General features: G+C 39.7%; 1 protein-coding gene across 1 annotated transcript; it reads left to right on the forward strand.

Annotated features, from left to right (window-relative positions):
* The first annotated feature begins 5,826 nt into the window (after positions 1-5,826).
* On the forward strand, positions 5,827-24,479 carry SNAPC3 (small nuclear RNA activating complex polypeptide 3). Its single transcript, XM_030257935.4, has 9 exons — positions 5,827-6,214; positions 12,208-12,285; positions 13,521-13,605; positions 15,448-15,552; positions 16,124-16,273; positions 19,429-19,511; positions 20,752-20,916; positions 21,932-22,039; positions 23,719-24,479. Exons 1-9 carry the CDS (start codon positions 6,000-6,002, stop codon positions 23,864-23,866), a joined length of 1,137 nt encoding a protein of 378 aa, XP_030113795.1. The 5' UTR covers positions 5,827-5,999; the 3' UTR covers positions 23,867-24,479.
* The last annotated feature ends 512 nt before the right edge of the window (positions 24,480-24,991 follow it).

Raw genomic sequence — 24,991 nt, forward strand, 5'->3', positions numbered from 1 at the left:
AGTCTCTATTCAGAAACATTCATTTTCTTAAATTAATTTTTTTAAATTATGCCAAAGTGTACAGATTAATATGTGATGACTATAGCATAAAATAACTATAGAAATTACCTAGCTGGTGCATTGAAATACCTTTCTGAAGTCAAAGACAGAAGGATATTATCTGCTAAATGTCTACGCTACTAAAATTTCAAGGTAAGTTAGTTGAAACTAGCTCATTTATTTAGGTCTCACAAGTAAAATATAACAGTTCAAAACACGGTATTTTTTTTAGATGGATAAAGTCTTCTGTGTTTCCAAGAAAATGAAATTTACGCTGATATCAAATGCCTCCTGATTTTCTTTGAAAATTTTTTTTCCAACAAAGTATTGAGTATTTCTGTAATCAACAGCCCTTCAAACCTATAAAAGAGAAATTAAATACTCCAGCCATGAATTACAGATTTGTGTGAGAAGGTTCCCTCCACAGTCTTCAAAGGAAAGTTCAGGACTGGAGGGGACAGTTACACATTGTGCAAATGAGAGATTTGCAAATGAAAGATTATTACTGAATCTTCAGCCAAAGGGAGAAGATGGATCAGGTAACACACCTTGCAGAAGCTCAGCTATAGTCCTACTTGATATCCCATAAAATCTTTGCATGCTTTGACAAGGATATACTTCAGCTTGAAGGGAAAAAGTGCCTGGAAGAAGTTTATAGTTCCTTAGGTCTTGTACAAGCACACTGGTAGCTGACACTGGAAAAAGGCTAGGTAATTTTGTTGTCATGTGCCCAATCCCTACAAATATGCAGTTTTTATCTACTATTTCACCTTCTTAGGCAAGCTGGTATATAAAACTGCAGTAGTAAACATTTTCTCAGATATGTAGAACATGTTTCATTAGATATGTAACCTGGCTAGACTCACAAAAGATTCCTAGGCCATAAATCTGTAGTTTCACCTCAGAAAGTGAAGTCTTGTTGACTGTCATTGAGATTCAGATCAAATTTTCTGGAAAGAATACCTCAACTTTTGATGACGGAAAAATTTTGGCAGAAATTTCCTGGAACAAAAATGTATGTGATATATGAGATATGAGATATGAGATATGAGATATGAGATATGAGATATGAGATATGAGATATGGCATATGGCATATGACATGTGACATATGACATATGACATATGACATATGACATATGTATATGTATATGTATATGTATATGTATATGTATATGTATATGTATAGTGTGAACGTTGAAAAGAGATCTCATCAAGGGGGATCAAGTACATAATACATCCTACATCCTACAAGTTCTAAATTTAATTATCCCTATTGGCGCACTTCATTCTTTATTCTCATAGCCTACTCATATTCAGCTGCCAGAATGATGTCATTCAGCAACATGTAAAAACTAAACACCCGTTTGATCTGCACTGGACTATATGCATCCCTATCATTATCTTCAGCTTTTCTTCTTCAACTTTCATCTGTTTTAATAGCAGGCAAGCACAAGCATTAGAAATACATGAAAACCCTTGAGGGAAATAATTCTGACTACTCACCATTCATGAGAGGAAAGCATCCTGTACTCATCTGAGTCTCAATTAAGTTATGCGAGAGCAATATTCAGACATGAAAAAAATTACCAATCACATATATTTTCTTCCTTTTTTTTCATTAGGTTTGGGGGTTTTTAGTTGTTTCTGTTTACTTTGTGTGAGAGCAAAACAACCTACTATATATTCTGGCAAAACAACCTGCTACCCTTGGGAAGTGCTCTCACTTTCGAGAAGAGACATGAACTAAATATGAACTGAACCAAAAGTGAGTTAAATACCTGTCTTTGGAGAGAAGTATATTTTAGTTACACAGCTTACAAATTGCCTGCAGTTTTTAATGTTTAAACAAAGACCCTTGTAGAGCCATTATGATGTGTTACCATGCATTAATATTTTATTGTATTTATTGTAAAAGTAATGTAAGATTTGTTTTGTCTCAACTATAGCTACATTTTAGGAATGCAACATTCTTGTTCAGGTGTAATATTAAAGATGTTATTGGCTGAATTTGAGAGTCTTTGATGCAAAAATTTTTACACCCCTAGACCACTCTTCATTGTCATGGGAATTTTGGAAGCAGTGACAGGACAAATGTTTCTAGGTCTTCCCTTTTGTTCCCACTCCTAGTGGGAGCAAGTGTCTTGATGCAACCCTGTGTGAGGTTATCCTATAAACATTACAGCTTAGCATATGCCAAGTTAAAAAATCCTTGCTCAGAAGGGTTTGGGCAGTGCTTTCAACTGGGTTTGATCAGTTCTTTGGGTGCTGCTGTCCAGAACAAAGGCCAGAAGTAGAGTACATGACAAAGAAAAAATTGACAACTGCTGAAAGCTCATCTCTCAAAATTATAGCCCTCTGCAGAGTTCTGTAATTGCCGTGCTGACACAGTGCTTAAAAAATGGTGACAGTGTTCCTTGCCTGCCAAGGTACAATGGTAACATAAAGTTCAGTCTTGGTGTAATGAACAAGGATGAGGCTAATTCTAAAACACTGAATAAAAATAATGTTCAACACCAGTTTGCCAAAGGTATTTTCAGACTACTTACAAACACTACGTTTGTTAGTCATGATATTCTGCTGGAGCTTAAGTGATGATCATTGTGATCATCGCTTGGATTGAAGTGGAAGCCCAGTAAATTCAATGACATGAGACTGCAAAAAATTTGATTTATGTTTAAGCCACAAAACTGCCCTTTAATAAGCATTCTCATGTCATTATATTAAGGCTATGTCCGTTAGAGGAAGTAATGTTCAATACTGGTATGGAATGTGATCAACTTCACAAAAGTTTATGTGCTTCAGAAGTTGTGTGAATCAAGAAAGGAACGAAGGGTGTTTCTTGTGTTAGGAGACTGGCCTGGAACTCAGGGATTTAGTCTTTACTTTAGATTCACTGGAGCATTTAGGATCAGCTTTTCAAAGTTGTTATATATCCACAGTGTTACTGACTGTAGCTGTAACAGTGAACATGGAAGCTCTGAAAATTAATCTTTCAAGCTCACAGGATACCACAGTATTACAAAATACTGACTACACATAGGTCACAATTTTTCTTGATTCCTCTTGCAAGTACAGTACTTCTATTAGTTTGTTTTCCTGTTGCCTTTTGTACTATCTTCACTTCTTTAACTCAGTGTATTTTCAATGCTCTTTGGACTTCAGCACTTACTACAGAGTTCAGCCTAATACCTGCAGTTTGCGGTCCTTGAGTTGTTCATACATCCTTCACTGTTTTATTATTGAATTATTAAAGTCTTTCCAGCAGAGAAAAGTAAATATTTCTTGGAAACCTCGAAATTCTCATGGGTCTTATGCCTAGTATATAAAGGGCAGATTAATTCCAAGCTATAAAAATAAACAGCTCTCTTTGTTCTTAAGAGGATTTGGATTGAGTGGAGTGGCTTTATAAGGATATGATTGCTTAGTATTGAAGTTTGGAAACAAAACAGAAAACGTATTATCCATTCATGTTTAAAAATTACCAGCTTTGGTATTTTCAACTTAGCCATTCCTTGAGCTTCTTATTAAGTCTTCCTACTTGAGGTCTGTGTACTTTACAAGTGTGGATTTTTTTTAATGAATACAGAAGAACTTCAAAATCAAACCCACCACGAGGAGCAGGAAGAGAGGCAGTGAGGGAAATTTATATATCTAACTGAAAAGCCCAGGGGGTTATACCAAAAAACATGAATACTTACAGCACAGCAGCCTCTATCCCCTTCCAAATCTTGCTACCCTCTGTGACACTGCTGTGTTTAGCAGTGACCACCCTTGTGCTGAGGAATTCTGTGATGTCTTTTTCACATGGTCTTACCAAAAAAAAAACCAACTTGCCCATTGATTTCCACAGTGTTTGGTTTTCTAAAGAAGGTTTCTGAAAGAAGTATCTTATTTCCTTTCTATGGAATACTAAAAATCCCTGATAGATTTCTGGAAGAGTAGGGTTTAACACCTGCAACTCTTGGCTGAAATTCCTCCTACCTGTTTATGTCAACACTGCATTTAGGTCAGTATAGCCCTGTCACTTCCACCCTCGATGTTGCTACATCAGATAAGTGATGGGGTGTTTTCAAATTTCAGGTAATGTTGCAGGTGCACAAAGAGAAAAGGTATGTTCAAAAAATAAACAGAGATAGGCAATAACAACAAACACATAACAAGGCAGGCATGGCCTTGGAAATTGGAATGATATTCCCCATGGGACAACTCACAGGTTTCAGGGAGTATTCAACAGGAAGTGAGGGCAACAGCCCTTAATCAAGAGCTTCTTCCAGAGCTGAGGGCTGTCATGAAGCACAAAGGTGATGGATGAAGAAAGCAGAGGGTGTGACTGAAGAAGGAAAGAGAGACTGTCTATACTTACAGGAAAAATGGAGCTTAGCAAAACTTTCATAATGAAGAATAATAACTACAATTAAGAGGCAGAAGTTAATGAGAGCTAATAAAAAAAATCAGCATTGAAATGCAGTGCAAATCTAAATATAACTGGTGGAGGTATAAGGGCTCTAGGCCACGTTGTTATTGCTAAGCAAAGCAAAATATGCTCTGGCTGAGCTTTCTTACATTTTTAACTCCCCCTATACCACTTTGCTTTGTGAAACTTGCAGGCAAATCCCATAACCTTCTCTCAGCATTCTGCCCATTCCATATAGCATGCAAAAACCTAGCCTCCTTTCATGAACTTTTTCAGTTTTATCTTCACCCTTTGCTTCAACACCATCTGATAATACACTTCCCAGCATTAGTTTCCTACATAGATAAGTGAGAGGAATAGCTGAGATAGCTGGAGTTGTTAATAGTTGTTGTCTATGGAGAAGAGAGGGTTTCAGGGAGACTTCACTATGGTCTTCGAGTACCTCAAGGTACTAGAGGTATTTAGGAAGAGGAAAACCAGCTTTTATAAAGGCAGATAGTGACAAGACAAGAGGCAGTAGTTTTAAATTGAAAGAAGGCAAGTTTAGATTAGATGTTAGGATGAATTCTTTACTGTGAGGGCTAAGCGCTGGAGCAGTATGACCAGAAAAGTTGTGGATGTCCCATCCCTGCTATTGTCCAAGACCAGGCTGGACAGGGCTTTGAGCAATCTGTTCCACTAGAAGGTATCCCTGTTCGCAGCAATGAGTTTTGTAACTAGATGATCTTTAAGCTCCCTTTGAACTCAATCCATACTTTGATTCTCTGATTCCATTAATATTTTGTCTCGAAGCAACTGCAAAGGCTGTGGTTCAATGGGTATGTGTATCAGGTATATCAGCTTAGGGCAATCCAGATTTACTTCTGCTGTCCTCCTTAGCACGTTGTGCTCATGTCAGCTTTGTCACACTACTTCAGTGGGGAATTCCCAGATGGTTGGCACATGTATATCCTTTTTAAGTGCTGGTGTGAGCAGTGTTAGGTAAAAGGTTTATGTATCTCATTAGCCTTCTTCATTGTACCAAAGCATTTGGGAGGAGAATAGGCGTATCAAAGGAGTTTGTAGCCAGGTGGGGATAGGTCTTTTCCCCCAGATAACAAGTGGCAGAATGAGAGGACAGCCTTAAGCTATGCCAATATTTTGTTTTGTTTGTTTGGGCTTTTTTGTTTGGTTGGTTTTGTGGTTTGTGGTTTTTTTGTTGTTGTTGTTTTATTTTGTTTTTTTGTTTTGTTTTGCATTGTGGGGGGGGGTTTTGGTTGGTTTTTTTGGGGGGTTGTTTGTTGGGTTTTTTGGTGGGTTTTTTTTTGGTTGGTTTTTTTTTTTTTTGTGTGTGTGTGTGTGTGTGTGTTTTATTTTTTTTTAATTTTTGGTTTTGTTTTGGGAACTGGTCTCTCCCTAGCGCAGGCTGCCCGCTGTGCCCCGCCAGGGAAACAGGCGAGGCTCCGCAGCGGCTCTCCCGGTGACGCGCAGCCCCGCTCGGGCCCGCCCGCGGCCCTGGCCCGTGACGCGCCTGGCGGGCCGGAGCGGGGCGGGCTCCGGCGGCCATGGCGGCCATGGCGGCGGCGCCCGAGTACGAGGCGGCGGAGCTGTACACGCGCTCCTTCCCCGTGGGCGCCCTGGGCCTCGGCTGGCGGCGGCTGCTGGGGCCGCCCGACCTCTCGCTGGCGGCGGCGGCGGAGGACGAGGAGGCGGACGCGGCGGTGGCGGCGGCGCTGGGCTGCGCGGCGGGCACGGCGGCCGAGCTGCGCGCCGTCTGCAGGTGGGCAAGGCCGGCGGCGCGGGCCGGGCCGCGGCTCCGGGGCCGGGTCGCGGCTCCGCTGCCGGGCGGCGCCGCTGGGCCGGGGAGGTGGCGGCTGCTGCCGCCGGATGCCGCGGCGGCGCCTCGGGAGAGGCGGAAGGTGCTCGGCCAAAAGCGCTTCATAGCAGCCCCTTCCGGGCCTGTGGCACGTGTTTGTTTCTATTTCCCGAGCAAATACTGAGTCTTATGCTGTCGGGTAGCTAGCTGCACACAGAGTCATACACTGTCAGGGGGTTGGAATGGACTTAAACCATATAGCCCGATGCCATGCCCAGGGACACATTCCACTAGACCAAATCGCTAAGACCTCTGTCCAGCCTGGCCATGAACACTGCCAGGCTTCCAGTATCCACAACTTCTCTGGACAACCTGTTCCAGTGCCTCACCACCCTCACAGTAAAAGAATTTCTTCCTAGTACCCGTTCTCAATTTGCTCCTTTCTCGTTTGTGCTGGATATTCCTGCTCCTGTAGTACAGTTCCTTATGGAGAGTTGGTCACCAACATCTTTGCAAGCCGAAAATGCTGCAAAGGCGAACAGTTTTTCTGGAGGGTAGTGCTCCAGTTGTGGGAACTTTGTTACATCCGTGAATTTGAATAAACAGTTTGGCACTTAAATTTACATGGGTAAACATTTAGCAAATGTACTGGTTAATTACTTAAAGGTACCTGAACATTGTGGTGGTTTTAGGAGGCCGCAGTTGTACAATGAAACTTATACCTTATATGAAGAAATAAGCCAGGAATCTGTTTGTATTAATAAAGAATCATAAAATCTTAAAATCATAAAATTGGAAGGGACTTTAAAGATCATCTTCCAATCCCCCTGCTGTGGGCAGGAGCACTTTTCACTAGAGCAGGTTGCTCAAAGCCCATCCAACCTGGCCTTGAACGCTGCCAGGGATGGGCATCCACAGCTTCTCTGGGCAACCTGTTCCAGTGCCTCAACACCCTCACATCAGAGAACCTCTTCCTAATACTAATCTAGGCCTACACTCTTTTAGTTTGAATCTCTTAAAAACATCATTTAGAGTAGTTCAGGTAGCTGGCTGCATACCTGTTGAATGTCTCTTGGTCCTTAGCCTCCACTGACTTGTTTTTCCTGAGCTGGTGGTGAAGTCAGAGGTGTGTAAATGTTTTGTGGGTGTTAAAGCAGGAGCAAATCTAACACACCATGGCTGGAAGGCTTTCTGGTCATGTGGGTAGTGAGAATTGTCCTTCACCTGTAGAAAAAGGCCTGATTTCAGGCAGTAATTCCTGTAGAAAGCATCACAGGAATTATCTGTAGTCTGTCAGTAAGGAAGACATGTCATATTTCTGATCCTATCTGTATAGCTTTGTGCTTCACCTGTCACAGTTCTGGTGACTAGCATAAATTTTTACCATTACTGTACTTAGTAAAAACAGATCATGTTGGTTTAAGGAAAAAAAAAGTATCCTGGTGTAGCAAAAACTGTGACAATTACTCTGTAAGCTCTTACAGTGTAGATGGTCCCTGATTGCTCCTTTGCTGTGCCTTATTCTCTGTGGCTGCTGTGTTGTCTGAACCATTTGCTGTTTTCACTTGAACTCCAAGGAGTTTTTCCTTCAGTTTCTTTATTTTCCCCGACATTCCTCCTGCTTTTTTCTTCTGTTCTGCTTACTTCAGTTTACACCTGCTGCATTTCACTTGCTGTCTGCATCTGCTGGTGTTACAGAGCAATGCTGTCTGCATGAGGCTGAGTGTATTGTGAACAGTGATCATTTGGGAAAGAGAAAAAGACTGGTGATCATGAAGGAGACAGAACTGATCATCTGGCAGCCTTTTGTTGGCTTTGCAGGAGAACAAGCTAAAACTGCTCATTGTGATGTGACCTTTCCCCTATTCAGAGTAGAAATCCCAATCTGTAATCTCCATGTGCTTTTGCTTTTAAATTAAATAGCCCAAGCCTCTTGAGTCTCTCCTCAACATTTGCCACCCTCAAATCGCTACCTCTGATCACTTTCACTCACCTGCTCTGAGCTGCTCATACTCCTCTCTTGAGGAGAGACGAGAACATTGGGCTACACCAAGATCTGTTCTGTGATATCATGGGATCACATTTATTACTGGTGTAAATATAACTTTGTAAGTGTTGAAATGACCACATAATGGATATAAACACAGATTTTTCTGACTCTACTTCTAAGGAAACTTCTGACAAATTAAGTAAATTTTCTTTGGGTAGAAGAGAGATAGGAAGACATGGATACCCCTACATCTATTTTTAAAATTGTGTTGGATTAAAATAATCTTTCATGGATTCAGGATGAAGTTTTTCAATATCCATCATTAAATCTGTTTTTAGAGTAGTGACATAGTGTACATTTAAGTATTTCAGACAATGTAGATACTTCTGGTGAGGAGAAATGGTATAATGTTTAAATGCTATTTAACTCTTTGAGCACTCCAGTGCAATGTGGTTATTGCGAGGTTTTTGTTGGTTGGTTGGTTTAGGTTTGGTTTTTTTTGTGTTTGTTTTTCGTGTTTCTTTTTTTTTTTTGGTTGTTGTTTGGGGTTTTTTGGGGGGATTTTTTGTTGCTGTTTGATTTGGTTTTTGGGCTTATTGTTTTTTTGGGGGGATTTTGTTTATTTGTTTTTAAATTTTTGTTTATTTGGTGGGGGTTTTGTTTATTTGTTGGTTCATTTTTGTTGTTGTTTTGCTTGTTTTTGTTTATTATTATTATTTTATTCTATTTTCTTTCTGTAATACATTTCTGCAAACAGAATGCAAGAAAAAATTTGTGTCTTCCCTCACTTGCATTGACTCAGTAAGAATGCCTTGCATATTGCACAAGTGGTATGCTGAAAATCAATACAGAGATTGCTCATGTTTTCATCAGATCTTAAACAAGTGTGAAATTGTGTCTTTATCTGGAAGATTCCAGCAGTAATTCTCTTAAATAACCAAGGTCAAAAGAGTAAAATTCTAGGTTTTTTTCAAATGCCTCATGAGTCTGTGAGCAAAGGAGTTTACCCTGGTATTCATAATTGATGCTTGAGTGACTGAAGTCCTTGAATGCTGGAGATGTTGAGTTATGTTATTCTATTTTTTCTTCTGTATGATGTGTTGCTTGCATGTATAGGGCAGGCTAAGCCTCAGATCATTGTGGGTTTTAGGTAGGTCCAGAGAGGTGAGACTTGCAGGTACCTTATTCAACTTCAGCCCTAGTTCACCTTCTTTTTTTATTAGAAGGGATAGTTGTAAATATCTCTTGGGACGTGTTATAAAGCTGCATTAAGCTAGCATTAACATCTTAAGGTATTAGTATTTAGTGTCTTGTGGTATTAGTGTCTCAAAGGTGATGAAAGTACTACCTTTAAAATATATTCAATATAAAGAGTAATATGAACGCTGGAACTGCTTATTATAAAGTATCAGGTCAAATACTAAAATATCTTTGAATTTCTAAAAGAGAAAACTTGTTGTGCTGCTAAAATATTCTGAGAAAAGTAAAGTCACAGACTTTGAAGACTTAATTGGTAGTCTGCTTCCAAGTCTACATTTCCAGAGAGTTCTCTTTGGCCTTTTTATTTCTGGTCGCCTAAAAATATCTTTGTAGGGGACATAAATTTAATCCGTGCTTGCAGGGAATAGTCTCTGTGGGGATGCAGTAGGATCCCAAGCTTGTGGCAGTCAGGAGTGAGGTGTTCCTAGTGAAAACTCTGTATTGTGCACACTTCCAAGTCTTAGGTGTCTGACAGTAACTTAGCCTTAATTTCTGGAGGATCAGCATATAATTCCTGTTTGTAAAGCCTGGCTTCCTCAGGACCATGGACCAAGTATTGTTTATGTGGTTCCACTGGCAGCAGTGGAGTTACGCAGGGGGAGTTCCAGCATGGCCTGTGTGTAAGGCCACACAGCAAAGCCTTTCAAAAATTCAGTGCATGTGATACAGTGATATATGTAATTAACTGACTGACTTTCAATACTAAAAAAGGTGCTCTGCTTTTCCTTCAGAAACTGAGAGTTTCTGACTTTTCAGGAGTGAGAAGTGGCAGTACCAGTGGTTGCAAGACTCCGTGGAACTTGTCAGGGCTTCAGTGTATCCCTTCAGAATAACTAGCTTCAGTCCTCACAAGGAAAAAGAGAAAGCAGTTCTAATGTCAAATATTTTACATAGTGTCTCTTTGTAGCAGCTTTTCTGGGGATGTTAGTTTTAATTAATGTTCATGGTGTGATAGCGCAGTCAGGGATCCCAGCTAGGGCTATGGGAAGAAAGAAAAACACAGGTGTTGTTAGCAAGTTCTGACATATTGTTGGTGGGTTATGGCACAGAAGGGAAATGGGGAACTATCATCTTTCATGTGAGTGAAACTTCACAATGGTAGATAATAAACATTTTCAGATCCTGCATATAATTCCTGTGATGTTTAAAGAACTAAATACAAAGTTATTTCCTCAAAATGGTATATTTATATGAATATTATACATATTCAAGTGACTTGGACTCTTTGGTGAATGGGATCGCTGATCCACGTGCCAGGAGACTTTGGATAAATAATTTGGTCATATTGTCAGTTTTACAGAAAGGGTCAGTTGTGAGTTGATTTGTCTGTCAGGGGATATCCTTTACTTGATTATGTGGGCTTTTCATAACACACCACTATGCTGCCTGGAGAACAGGCCCATCTAAAAGGTAGAACTGTGTTCTCCAAAGTGCTGTTCTCCATCTTTCTGTTAGTTAGATTAATATTTCTCAGCTGTGTTTCAGTCTGTGTTTGACACAGGACTAACTTGGCTGTCTCTGCCTGCACTTCAAGTGGGAATCTAAGGATAAGGTCCATTCTGTTTCCAGCAGGTTGTGGCTCATTACTGCAAAGTTCCTTTTAAAATGATGCTTCTGGAAGAATACCATTCAAAATATTTAAAAAAATATTTTGAGATGAAAACTGTGAAACTTAAGAAAGTTTAAAATTTTGTATGTTGCTGAATGGTAAGTAACTAAACAATAGTAAATTCATATTACTGTCAATACAGAATGACTTTATTGGCTCATCAGAGCAAAGCCATCTATTCACAATCAAAATTTTGTCTCTGACTTTTACTACTTATTGTTAGCAGGTAACAGCTGATTCCAGATTTCTATCTCTGAATTACTTTGTATTTGTATGCAGTTCCACTCCAAAGGGTTGTTCATTACTGTAGTGATATTATTGTTGACATCGGGAATGTTATAAGATTATAATGAAAAAGAAAATAATGAAATCATAAATGTTATTAAAGATAAATGGTACAGTCCAAAAGGTTTTCCTGGACTTCACCAGTGGTAATTTTGTCCCATAAAGAGATGGGTTTGCTCAAGAGTTTGCTGGGATTTAAACTGCAGGCATTGGAGTAATCTCTGCCTTTAAATGGTCTGCAAAAGCGGAGAGACAAAAGCAATAAAGTCTGATTGAAAGCAGGTTCTTTATTTTAAATATTTTTTCCTCAGACTATTTTTAAGCTGAATAAAATTCTGTTGTGATTAATGCAAAATGCTTCTGGGAAGGACTGCAGAAGGGGGGCATGTAGATATGATGATTCCTGTGAATCTGGTGTGCTGCAGTGCACAACCTGAAATGGGAACTCATAAAAGGGACCAGGTGGTGAAACCACCTCCAGGTTCCTGCCTCTCATACTTCTACAGAGACAGTGAGAAATCACTGCTGTGTCCATAGAGGATAGCTCTAGATTTAGATTAGATATCAGGTAGAAAGTTTTTACTTAGTAGAGTGGTGAGCAGTGGAATAGGTTGCCTAGAGAATTTGTGGATGCTACATTCCTAGAAGTGTTCAAGACCAGGTTGGATGTGCCCCTGAGCAACGTGGTCCAGTGAAAGGTGTCCCTGCCAATGCTGATGGGGGGGAATGGAACAAAATGATCTTTTAAAGTCTCTTCCAACCCAAACTGTTCTGTGATTCTGTGATTCTATTTGTTATTTTTTATTGTTCTAGCATTGATATGTTAATGTCTTCTGAAAAAGAAGAGGACTCAGATGTTATTCCTGAAGATAGCAGTCTGCTCACTCTTCGGTATGCTGTTACAGTGCTCTCACAATACCCTTATTTTGGGTGGGGGGAAAAATCAGAACGGAAGTTTGGCTGGCTGCTTGTTCCCTTTACAGGCAATGCTTTCTGAAACACTGTACAAAAATACCATAAGGGTGGAAACACCAGCTTATGTTAGCATAATTGATATGAGTCTTCTGAATGTTGCTTAGGAACTATTTTATTAAGATATACACAATATGCCTTCCTTATTATTGGAAAAGGATTTCTGGATGTAGGTGCTTCTGAAGTAGTGCCTAAGTTAGGAGTCTGCAGGGGCCTTCTGATAATCATGTGTGTGAGGTTCCTCCAAATAAACTTTTCTCGTACCTCTAGTAACTCGCAATCATGCTGTAACAGCCAGACTGTAAGGACTGATGCTGCATCCAGATAACATCTTTATCTGAGCCCACTCTGTTTTGTTGAGTTTTCTTTTGTTCATGGAATTTGTTGATAAACTGCTACATTCCAGAGAATAACCAGTATTTGTAAGGTTTCTATCAGTTGGCAAACTTGGCCAGTTCAGGTCTTTGCTGCGCTTTATATAGCACTAATGTAAAGAAATGTGTTTAGAATTGTAATCAGTGTTAAGCCTGATTGTTACTGAAAACACTTGTGGAGAGGTCTGGAGGATAAGTAAACTTTTCCTGGATGGTAAGGATTGGGTGTACATGCAGTGGTTAAATACATGTAATTTAGTAAGTATTCTACGTATGATATTCTTTCTTCTACAACTGATAATGAAGGTTTGTTTTTGGGTTTTCTAAAATGTCTATGCTATGGGGCTGAGAAAGAGTATTTATGGGTTGTTTCTTTCCTTGTGTTTTGCTTGAACATGAATTCTTTTTTTTTGAAATGGAAAGAATTGTTGAAACAATTTCTTCAAAGGTTGCAAAGTGTTTTGTCCTAGGACAATCTCTTCAAACAACATTTTGTAGTTTTTTGTAGTGAGTGTAAAATTGCTCACAAACAACATGTCATTTGCACATGAGGGGGAAAAAGCCTACATGCTGAAATCCACAAGCTGGCCTGTGCACTATCAGGTTTTATGAGAGTCAGAAGATGAGTATTTTAAGTTAGTCTGTCCCACTAAGACAAACAGGAATCCTGCTCTTTGAAAGCTGCTCTGGTGTAGCTTGTGTCATTTAAATATATGAAATTCTTGAAATTCTACATGGAAATTGTTGAATGAAATTTTGTCTTGTGTTCCTGCCCCTCAGAATTAGAAAGAAGGCCTTAGAAAGGAGAGAAGAAAAAATTATTGTGGATCGGGCTTGCAGACAAGAAACTCTTACCTATGAGATGGTAAGTTGCCTGTCATCTTATAGGCTCTCAAGACAGTCAAAATCCAACTTCTGGTTGTTTTTTTATTTATCACTATGAAATGTACACTGAAAATGTTTGCAGATGCAAGTTTGCCAGTAACGATTAAAGATAAAGAGATTTTATAGAAAGATAGGACAGGAAGTCTGCTCTTTACTGTCTGTTAATACTGGTTGTACTTAGGGAGGAACTCTCTCGCGTTGCCACTATATTACTGCTTTTTTTAAAAAGTGCTGTGAACTTACAGCTAGACATAGAGCTAGACAAAATGTGTAATGGTTTTGCTCCTGGAGTCTAATGTTGGAAACTAAGCTTCAGTGTGTGAATGATTTTGAGCTAGTTTCAGGGCTGAGAGAAGACAACAGTAATAGTGGTGGTAAATTCCTAATTCTGAGCTTTGCAAACTGAATTTTTTCAGCCATTTTGAACTGCCAGGCACCAAGAGTGTAGTCATCAATCCCTGAAAAACCTTATTGGAATTTTTTAACTGTGCTTAATAGGTTTGGGTTTTTTTAATGATTTCTTCTTAACCACTGTAGTCATAAACAGCAAAACCTCATTTCATAAATGCTCATAGAACCATTAAAGTTAAAAGACCTTTAGGATTGTTGAACCCTACCATTATCTTAGCACTGCCAGATCCATCACTAAACTGTGTCCCTAAACACCCCATATGCACATTCTTTGAACTCTTTCAGGGACACTGAAGTGCTGGAGTCTATGGCTTTAACTGCTGCAAAAATTAGGGACATAAGTGTAGTGAGTAAGATCCTCATGTGACCATTAGACTTTTTTTCCCCTTGAGGTTTCCTGGTCTGTTGTGAGTTATCATGTTTCAGCTGTTCAGAGACCCAGGCACATTATGTAAACAACATGATGCAACTACTCTGCTGGGCTCTTAGTCTGGGGAATATCTGAGAAAATATTAGCAACAGAAACCTTCGTAAAGGGTTTCAATGAGTACTGCTGTATTCATTGCAAGAATGAGCACATGGTAATTTATTGCATTCTTTAAGTCAGAGCTGTAATTCTGTGGCTGGGACCACAATGCCTTCATACAGGAGGAGAGCAGTAAAATACATGAGTTCAAAATGTGTCACATGAATAAGGCAGGTGTGAGGCAGAAAGCACAAATATCTCTGCATCTCACAGGAGTACAAATTCCTGTTACTAAATCTGAAGAATACTCTATGCTGGTGGGAGGTGTTTGTGCAGGAGCACACTCTTGATTCATTGGAAAAGGAGGAAATGGCCACAGAAAAGTACCTTCCCTCATTTTCACAGCTGGGCTGTGTCTTAAACACGAAGCAGGTGGAAATGTAGGGATCATTTACTTCTTTTCTAAAACACAGTACTGTGGCAAGGGCAGTGATAGGTTTTGGGTTTTGATTTTGGAGAAATTGTGGCCGCCAGCTATGTCTAGCTTTCCTAATAAGAAGAAGTGTTGCACTGACTGTAATTTTCATGTATTTCATTCTGTGTATATTTTCTAGATTAGTGTTTCCCATATTAAGGATTACAATCCTCCTTTACATATGAAAACATTCAAAGAGCATTTCAACAAAGCTGAGAAACGAAGGAACATGCTTACAGTTGGTAATTGGAGCAGTTTCTCACTTTTCCACTTTGGAAAATGTAAGCTGTTTTCAACTCAGAAGGCTACATAGTCAAAAATGAGTTAGCATTTCTCAGCATTTCTCAGACTGTTGCCCAGTGTTTATTATGTGTGTGTGTATACATATATAAATATTTTTTATATCTTTAAATATATATATGTTTGCCAGTATAATATATATATGCATGTGTGTGTGTATGTTTTTCTAGGAGTCACATGCAACTGGAAAGAGGCCAGACAATCCAACAGATCTAGTTGAGGAGGGTGAACTACTTTTAACGCTGAACATCTTTTATCCTGTTATATTTCAGAAGGTTGGTATGAAATTCACTGGGTAGTATTCTTTCCTATTCAGGTAATGTGTTGCTCTCCCAAGCAGTAAAAATCAGTGAGTCTACTGATAACATGTGGTAAACTCTTCAACTCTGATAATTTCTTATGGCTTTTTCAGAATCTGGCTTTCATTCTGTTAGTGGTTTCTATAACAAAAATTTTACAATAATTACACAGTAGTTAGTTTATTTTACAGAAAACTCAAAACCTGAAAATAAATACATGAAAGCTAAAGTATTTTTTCTTGATTTGGTGTAAGTGAGCTCAGACTTTCTGTCTTTTCTGCACCTTCTGGTGGAGAATGTCACATTTGAAGAGTAGCATGTAACTCTGGTGGAGAATGTAATATTTGAAATGTAACTCATATGTAACATTTGAGTTCCTGAATAAAACTATTAAGTATCGGTCTTAGGAGAGGCTCTGGTAAGATGCTGTTCAGAGAAGCGATATGCCAGATGCTGCCAGTAATGACCTTAAGCTGTCAAATGAAGAGCAGTGCTGATGCTGACAAGTAATAATTTATCTGGAGTTTGTATTCTGTGTTCTTTGTAGCATAAAGATCACAAACCCTACCAAACAGTCCTTGTACTGGGCAGCCAGAAGCTCACTGAGCTGAGAGACTCGATTTCCTGCGTCAGTGACCTCCAGATAGGTGGTGAGTTCAGCAGTCAGCCAGATCAAGCACCAGAGCATGTCAGCAAGGTAAAACTTTCTATGTGGAGCCCTCTACCTGTATAGGAGTCTTGAAAACATAGAAAGAGAGGCAGAGTTTTGTTTTGTTGTTTTTTCTTCAGCACTAAATTCAGCTGCATTGGTTCTGCCTGTTGGTTGCACTGCAAGTAAATACTTCATAGTGGCATTACCAAGATGACTTGTTTTGTGCAATATCAAGGAAAACATCATCATTCCTACTACTAGGAAATAGAAACACAAGCAGTGAGTTTTGCGTAGATATATTCCTGTGAACTAATTTTATTTTGAGCTGTATTCTGAAACATCAGAGGTAATAGCTTAATCCCACTAATGATAATAAGCTATATCATCCCACTGTGCTTTGTTGTTTGCTACTGGATGCCAATGAAATGTAGGTATGAAGATTATTCTTCTCTCCCAAAGTTGTTACGTATTCTCTGGGTATAAGCAAAACAAGTCATCTAGTTGAAAATACTGAAATGAAATAATTTTGATTATACATCATATGACATATAATTATATGTCACATCACAGAATGGTTTACATTAAAAGAGATTTGTGGAGGTCATCTGGTCTACTCCCTCTGCTCAAGCAAGGCCCTCTTCTCAAGGCGGTTGTCCATGACCATATCCTGACGTTTTTTGCATATCTCCAATGATGGAGGTTGCAAAACCTCCTTGGACAGCCTCTGTCAGTGTTCAGTCACCTGTGTTAGTAAAGCATTTCTTGAGGTTCAGGGGGAGCTGCATGTGTTTCAGTTTGTGCTTATTGACTCTGATCCTGTCACTTGGGACTGCTAAAATGAGCCTGGCTCCATTGTCTTTGCACCCTCCTTAGAGGTATTATATATGTTAATGAGATTCCCCTACCTGAGCTTTCTCTTTAGGATTCTAACTCACAGCTCTCTCAACCACTGCTTTTAGGAGAGATGCTGCTGTCCCTTCATCTTCATGGCCCCTGTGGGACTCTTTCTCCAGTGTATCCATGTCTCCTTTCTACTCACCAGTCAAGAATTGAAGACAGGCCTTTAGGTAAGGCCTTACTAGTGTTGAGGAGAACTGAAGGATTGCCTCCCTTGACCTGGTGGTGGTATATTATCTAATTCAGCACAGGATCCCATCTGCTCCGTTGGCTGTCTTTGCTGAAAGGGCACGTTGTTGCTTCATGCTCAGTTTGGGATCTACCAGGATCCCTGGGTCCTTTTTGCCAAGCTGTTCTCCAGCTGAGTGACCCTCAGCATAGAGTGGAGCATCAGCTTGTTTATCCCCAGGGGCAAGACCTTGCACTTCTCCTTGCTCAACCTCACCAAGTTCTTGTTGGCCCATTTCTCTGGGCTGTTAATATCCTCCTGTCTGGCAACAGGATCATCTGGTGTATCAGCCACTCCTTCCAGTTTTGTGTCAGCAGCAGAGAGGGTAACGGTAGCAGAAGTGAATCAAAGCAGCTGAATGTAAAGCACCTTCCTACTACTGTGTCTTTATGCAGGTCATCTGAGAAGTCCTGTCTTTGGAAAAGCAGTGTCTGCTTTTCCTGTGTTTTGGCAGCCTAGATTTAATAGCTCAAAGAGACCTCTGGGCACAAATGAGCATCCCAGACTGGTCTGATGATGGAGAGTGCCTGGTTGTCATATGGTTTTCTCATATAGAATAAAAAATGAATCTTTATTGAGTCCTTGAAGCGTGGCTGAGGGAGAAAAGGAGGCTCAAGGGAGACATTATCACTCTCTAGAGCTATCTGAAAGGAGGGAGAAGAGGGTGTAGCCAGGTCAGGGGTCAGTTCTCCTGGGTAACAAGAGACAGGATGAAAGGAAATGGCCTCAAATTGCACCAAAGAAGGTTTAGATTGGATATTAGGAAACATTTCTTCACTGCAAGGGTGATCAGACATTGTAACAGGCTAGTCATGGAAGTGGTGGAATCATCAGCCATGAAAGTGTTCAAAAATGTGTGGATGTGGCACTTGGGACTAATGGTTGGACTTGATGATCTCAGAGGTCTTTTACAACCTTGATGATTCTATTCTATGATTCTATTCCAACTGCTTTTTGGGGCCTCAGCATGCACAGTGGCTGCTTTGGAAGACAAATGCTTTCACCGTGAATGGCCCCTTCCTCTTTTCCTCCAGCTTTATTGCTGAGTGCAGCATCATATGATGTGGGATGTCCTTTGGGTCAGTTTGGGTCAGCTGTCCCCGCTACATTCCCTCTCAGCCTCTCACCCAGCCCCAGCCCACTGCTCTTGGGGAGACTTGGAGAGACAGCCTTGAAGCTGTGCAAGCACTCCTCAGCAGTAGCCAAAACACTGGTGTATTGACTTCCCTTTGCCAAAAATGCAGAGCACACACAGGGGCTGCTGAGAGGAAAGCTAACTCCATACCACATTAACTCTCTGTGCATTTGCTCAGAGCACAAAATACTTCTTACTGAGATGATAGAGAATTATTGAAGTCTTGTCCCCTGCACACGTGCAGGGCATGCATGCACAGCTACACCTGAGTGCCACATTCATACAGCTTTTCAACATTCCCAGGGATGGTGATTTCATCACATCCCTGAGCAGCTTATTCCAATGCCTGACCATCACCTACTGCTGGGAAATAGGGGATAAATCGTCTTTTCTTTTGCTTTGCTTCTGTATGCAGCTTTTGCTTTTTCTCATTTAACTGCCTTTATCTGAACCCATGAGCTTGCTTGTCTTTGTTTTCCCAGTCCTGCTAAGAAAGAGGAGTGAGAGAGCAGATGGATAGGTATCTGGTAGCCACCCAAAGTAAACACAGTGCATCTTGCTAATTTTTTAAAATATTATTATTTTTTAAAGTCAGTGCCTTGCAATTACTGAGATTGTGCAGTGATGCATATGTTCTTGTTCTTTGTTTTTGTAGAAGTCCATAATTTCTCTGATGGGGATGGAAATAAGAGAAGAGTATTAAAGTAACCTGTAATGGCTTGAGAACAATATCAGCAGAGTAGCTCATAGTTAGCAATCATATGCGCCTAGCTGTCACATCAGCATCTACAATCAGAGCAGAATTTTTCTTAGACACCTGTAGAATGATCTCTCTTAATATAATTTAGATACCTAAAATACTTGGATTTTTGACATGTTCTTGTTTAAGTTGTTTATTCTCTCATAACACCAATGGAGACTTCTCTCTCTGTCTCTCAGGATCTCTACAAGTCTGCCTTCTTCTATTTCGAAGGCATCTTCTATAATGATAAAAGATACCCAGAGTGCAGAGATTTGAGCAGGTATGGTATTTGTTGACTAAGGAAAACCTTAAGGAACATAAAATTGGTTTCATTTTGTTTATGACTTGTGGTGTTGCAGATACTGGGATGTCTAGAGTATTAAGCTGGAATGGACTTTTCCTGCTGTTTTTCCATGATGAATTGGTTTTTACAGAGAAGTTTAACTTTACTCACTCTACCTACTCCTTCCATTCGCTTCCCTTTTGAAAAGAGTATGAATCCATTTTTTAACCTGCAAATGCTGTTTTGCTCTAGTTGAGATCAGATTTCTGTGTAAAGTGACAGGTGCCATTTTGTACTGGGTTTTTAAGTACCTTCCCTGCTTGTGATGGGAATCAAAAGACTTGCCTGTGAGGTAGAAGATGTGCCAGAAAGACAAGAAGCTCAGCTGTGTGGCAGTAGTTTTCCTGCTCAGTCGTGAAAATATGGTGAATGCCTTAATTGTAAAGTCACCATGAGGTCTATGTGACTGATCAGAAAAGGAATTTGATATTTTACGGAAACATGGTCTTGCTGATATGCTAGTGAGATTTAGGAGATCAAAATGTTTAAAATGGTTGGTATGGAAGAACTGACTCTGTTGGACCCTGTTGTTCTGACAGACTTTGTATGAAACTTCAGGGAAATTAATACTTTACTTCCTGTCTTTCTGTCTGTGAACAATTGTCTTCACAGAAGGGCTTGCCATAGCCTACACATACATAGCTTGCAGAGTTAGATGTCTTGTGTGTAGGAGTGTGCTCAAAAGCTAAAAAGCTAAAAAGAAATTTACAGTAGCCAGTGCTGAATTTTGGAAATGTAAGTGCACTTGTCAGCTTTATGTTTCTCCTTGACAAAAAAACAAAATTTAAAAAAAAAGCGCTTTTAATACTTTAAAATGAAGTCATTGACCAAGGGGGTAAAATAACCTGCTAGTAACTTGAATTATTTGACTTAAGAAATATTGTGCTGCAAACAGTCTGACCTGGATGGGTGCCATCAGGAGCATACACAACTAAACCTTCTCAGGGAGCTGCCTGGTGAGGACTGAAAGGCAGATGTTCTACAAAAGCAGTGAACAGTTCTATGGTGTTGTAGTATTGCTGTAAAGTCACCTTAAATTACTACCAAATGTTGTGAACTGTTTTGATTTCCATCATTTAACCATTCTCATTGAAGTATTTTGCATGTCCCCAAGTGATCTTTTTCTCTGTATTCCATGTTCATAGCTTTGCTGTGCTGATGGCTTTTCTGTTTTCAGAACAATTATAGAGTGGTCAGAATCTCATGACAGAGGCTATGAAAATCTTCAGTCTGTTAAGATGGAGGACTATGTATTTAATGATTTATATCTCAAAATTGGCTTTCCATACCTTTACTGTCACCAAGGGAACTGTGAACATATCGTTATAATCACAGATATAAGGTAAGTAGCTATTTTTTGGGAGTCCTTGGGAAATGAAAGTAAGCCTTCTCTGGACAAACTTCAGACATTAATGCTGAATGTTTGTTAGACTAACTTACTTGCTTTAAGATTATTCTGCTGCCTTCTGCAGAGCTTAAATTTTTCTTCCATATACATGGGAGTATCTCTGAAAAAAGGAGAGTAATTTTCCTTGCTTTTTTATTTTTAATTTGTGTACAAAGACTACTTTGCAATTAGTGTGCTGTGACTGCTGTGTAACAGGAATGGCAACCGCAGTGTCAAGATCTTTCTACATAGAGCAAATGTGTGGCAGATTTACGTACTGATTGTGGAGCACCAGGGAGCAGAATGTTGTATGCTGTGGCTGGACTCAACTGAGCAATTAGTTTGAACTTGACGCTAAGGGGCAGGAACTGATAATAGAGGAATGGAAATAGTGGGTTGAGATGGATAGGCCAGGAAGAGAAGGAGAATGTGATAGTGACCATGAGGTGGCAGCCACATCAAGAGTAGAACTATTGTGTACACTTTGCTCAGTGCATAACTAGAGAGAGCACTCCTGTGGTTGTCTGTAGTGGGTGACAGGTAATTTTCTGTTCCCAGGAGCCTGATGTATCAAAGTATTGATAATACATGGTGCTTTCCAAAAGGAGCATAACCTAGAGGAAAGCATAGATGTTGCACATAAATGATCTGAAGAGTCACCTGACAGTAGTTTGTTGGTCTGTGTAGGAGATAATAGCTTTAAAAAGACCACAGAAAGGAGATGGTCTGAAGACTTCTGTGTTACTGCACAAACTGAATTTACTTGTGACCATAAAATCCACAGATGGTGCAACTAGCAGTCTATCTCCAGATCCTCATCTGTGTTAAGAAATGTTAAGCAGAAGTCCAGTTGGAGTTTAGATGGGAATTGAAATAATATCTTAACTTCAATGTCTGTGCTTATGTTCAGATAAATTTCAGTATGGCAACATCTTTATTGTATGTGTTGTATTTATTTATTTCCCTCAAGGCTTATTCATCATGATGACTGTTTGGATAGGAATCTATATCCCTTGCTGGTCAAAAAACATTGGCTATGTACCAGAAAATGTTTTGTGTGCAAGATGTATACAGCAAGGTATGCTACAGTCTTGATGTCATTGTTGTCTTAATTCTTTCTAGGTGCTGCTGTTAACTTAAAAAAAATAGTAAAAATCAAAGCTCTGTATTTATTTCATAATAAAAATAATCTTCACTTTTCAAGCAGTTGACCTCTTTCTTACCAGGAAGAGGCTTCCTGCAGGTAGCGTTCATTTGGAATTGATTCAGGAGTTTATAAGAACTAAATGAGTAAAAGATTAATTATTTGGCTCATGCCCTTTTCCATATCTAGAGCTTGACTATCTTATCAATTGCTTTCGAAAATCCTGCTTTTGAGGGAAAATGCTCCATTTTCCTCTTTTGTAAGATGTGTTTCAACTTAATTTACCAAAATTATACTTTTGTTTAATCTAGCATCTGTGCAGGTGTAGATCTGTCTAACTCTAATATAATAAAATCTAGAGATTTTTAAAAGGCATTTAACTTGCCTCACAGGAAACTCCTAACCTCAACCTGAAAACTGTGTGCTCTGCAGCTGTTCTTGAAGGGACTCTTTGTGATTTTCTGCTCTTTAAAGAGCAGAATATGAATTTGATGATCTTTATACACTTTAGTGATGTTAATTTAGATACAAGACAAGACTTTCAATAAACAGTAGAAATTTTTCTAAAGACTAGGCTAGGCTCCATGATTTTATAGATCTGAATTATTTATTTGCAAAAACAGTGGTTGCCTGTTTTTCCCTCATGACAACTTAATGCACTCAGCCTCTGTTTGACACAGCCACTGTGTCTTCATTGTCTTGCTTGTTTGGCCTTAGACTTCCCTGGAATCAGGCAAAGAGCCAATTCCCCTTGAGATGGCAGTCCATCCTAGCATTCTGAGCAGAGCCCTGAGGATGCCTTTACAAGGCATCTGTGAAGGCATTTGGCCATAAGGGGAGGTGGAGCCAAAGGGTCAATATGGGGGAAAGATGGGATGGGGAGGGCATTACCAGAGGTGATGTAAATGCATTAAATTAAAACCAGGATTAAGCACTAAGCTTAAGTGGGGACATGCTAAACCATAGACAGCAGAGCTGCTTTGGCTGGCTGTCCAGTGTGTTCTAATCTGTGCAGATAGCATCTGTAATCACCAGAGACCTTCAGCTGTTGTGGCCTCTTGAGTGCTATCATAAATTAATTACTCAGTGACATGGCAGGCTCTCCTTGTACATGTTAACTTGTGTTCGCGTTAACTTCAGTGCTTGCTGGAGTGTGCTGCAATCCTCACCTGGTCTTGTCTGCATCATTTGGGTCCTGCTTTTAGACTCCTAGATGGTTTTGATTACTCAGAAGAGCTTGGGTCAGTACATGTCTGCTTCATTTCAGAGTTTCTTGTATTAAAGGAAAAAAAGATTTATTATTTAGGTGGCCACAGAGTGGACAGAAGATTCCTGTTATTTTTTTTTTTTAATGCGCTTTGAGGAGGTTTTGAGGTTTGAGGAGTTTCTCGGGAAGTACTGCTGGAGCTGCTGGGGTTAACAAGGAATGGGCGGGGACTTTGGAAATGAGCTGTATGCTGGGATAGGAGATATGCAATATAGGTAGAACCTTGTGTATATAAAATTATTACTGATGTTTGTTGCTGCCATCCCTAGTCCTGAGTAAACTGTTGAGATGTTTGCCGCAAGTGTGTTGCACTCATAAGAAAACACTTGTGTTTTGTAACCTGCAGGTGGGTAACCAACAGAGACAGTCTGGCACCAGAGGATCCTTGTTTCTTCTGTGATGTTTGTTTTCGGATGCTCCATTATGATGCAGAAGGCAATAAACTGGGGGAGTTTCTTGCATATCCTTATGTTGATCCTGGGATTTTCAACTGAAACTGACATGTGCCATGATTAATTCATTGAATGACATTGTTGAATCTGTTGTTCTGGCTGTTAAAACCCACTGGACAGCATGAGGTTTGAATATACTGCTGCAGGGTTTCAGGTTAGGCATGTAATCCTCTCCCATGAGCTGGAAGGAGCCCTTTGCACTTGAAGACTGTCTGGTGTGTTTTTCTGAGTAAGTATGTATGATTTTACAGATAAGTTGTCATGCAAAAATGTAATACACTTTTACAACATTCCAGTAGTTTGGATGCTATGGATTGTAAAATGTGGATGTTTGAGAATACCTGGCAAAAGAAACTGTGATTTTGAGAAGCTCTGTGCATCCAAGGCTCTGTAAACTGTGAATGAGAACATGATCTGTATATAGCTTACCTTGAAAACAGTGAATTTGTAGGGAGGAGAACACTTTCTGAAAGAGAAGCTCAGAATATTGGTTGAACTCCTGAGTCTTTCCTACAAATGAAAGCTTGCATCTGGAGGCTTTTGCTGTCCCTGGTTTCTGACTCTGAGGACTGATTCTGTAGAGAGGAAACTCCATTTCACCATTACTGAATTGTAGCCTGCCTTTTGAATAAATTTGCCAACTATTTACAGTGTATGCAGTATTCATTGCGCACCTTTTTATTTAGTATCATTCAGTTATTGTAATGTAATTTTTTTTTTATTAAAATGGGGTGAATTTGTAGTTTGTACAAGTCTCTTGTTAAACTGAAACACTGTCAAGACAGGATATTCTTTTTCTTAAAGTCTTCTGGAATGAGTATGTTAGTCGAGATCTTTGTTTTAGGAAAGTTAAAGCTAACAGTTTTTCCTTTGAAAACTTCAGCTAGTTCTGGTTTGGGGAAGTTGGCCTGCTCTGACAATCCACATACAGAAGAGTGACAAACTGAATCCTGTTGAGGTCCTGTAGCTGCAGATTCTGCCAGTGCTGAGTTGATTATCTTAGATGTCTTGAAACAAAGGTATCTGAAGCACCTGTAGGACTTCATTTATTACTCCCATATCTTACTGCTTTCTAGTTGTGTATTAAGTCATTTGGATATAAATCCATGTGGTTTTTTAGGAACACCAAAAAAAAATAAAGGGTTTTCTGTCCTGTTTTGTAAACCA

This window comes from Taeniopygia guttata, chromosome Z, assembly GCF_048771995.1.
Source record: "Taeniopygia guttata chromosome Z, bTaeGut7.mat, whole genome shotgun sequence".
In the NCBI taxonomy this organism is placed as follows: Eukaryota; Metazoa; Chordata; class Aves; order Passeriformes; family Estrildidae; genus Taeniopygia; species Taeniopygia guttata.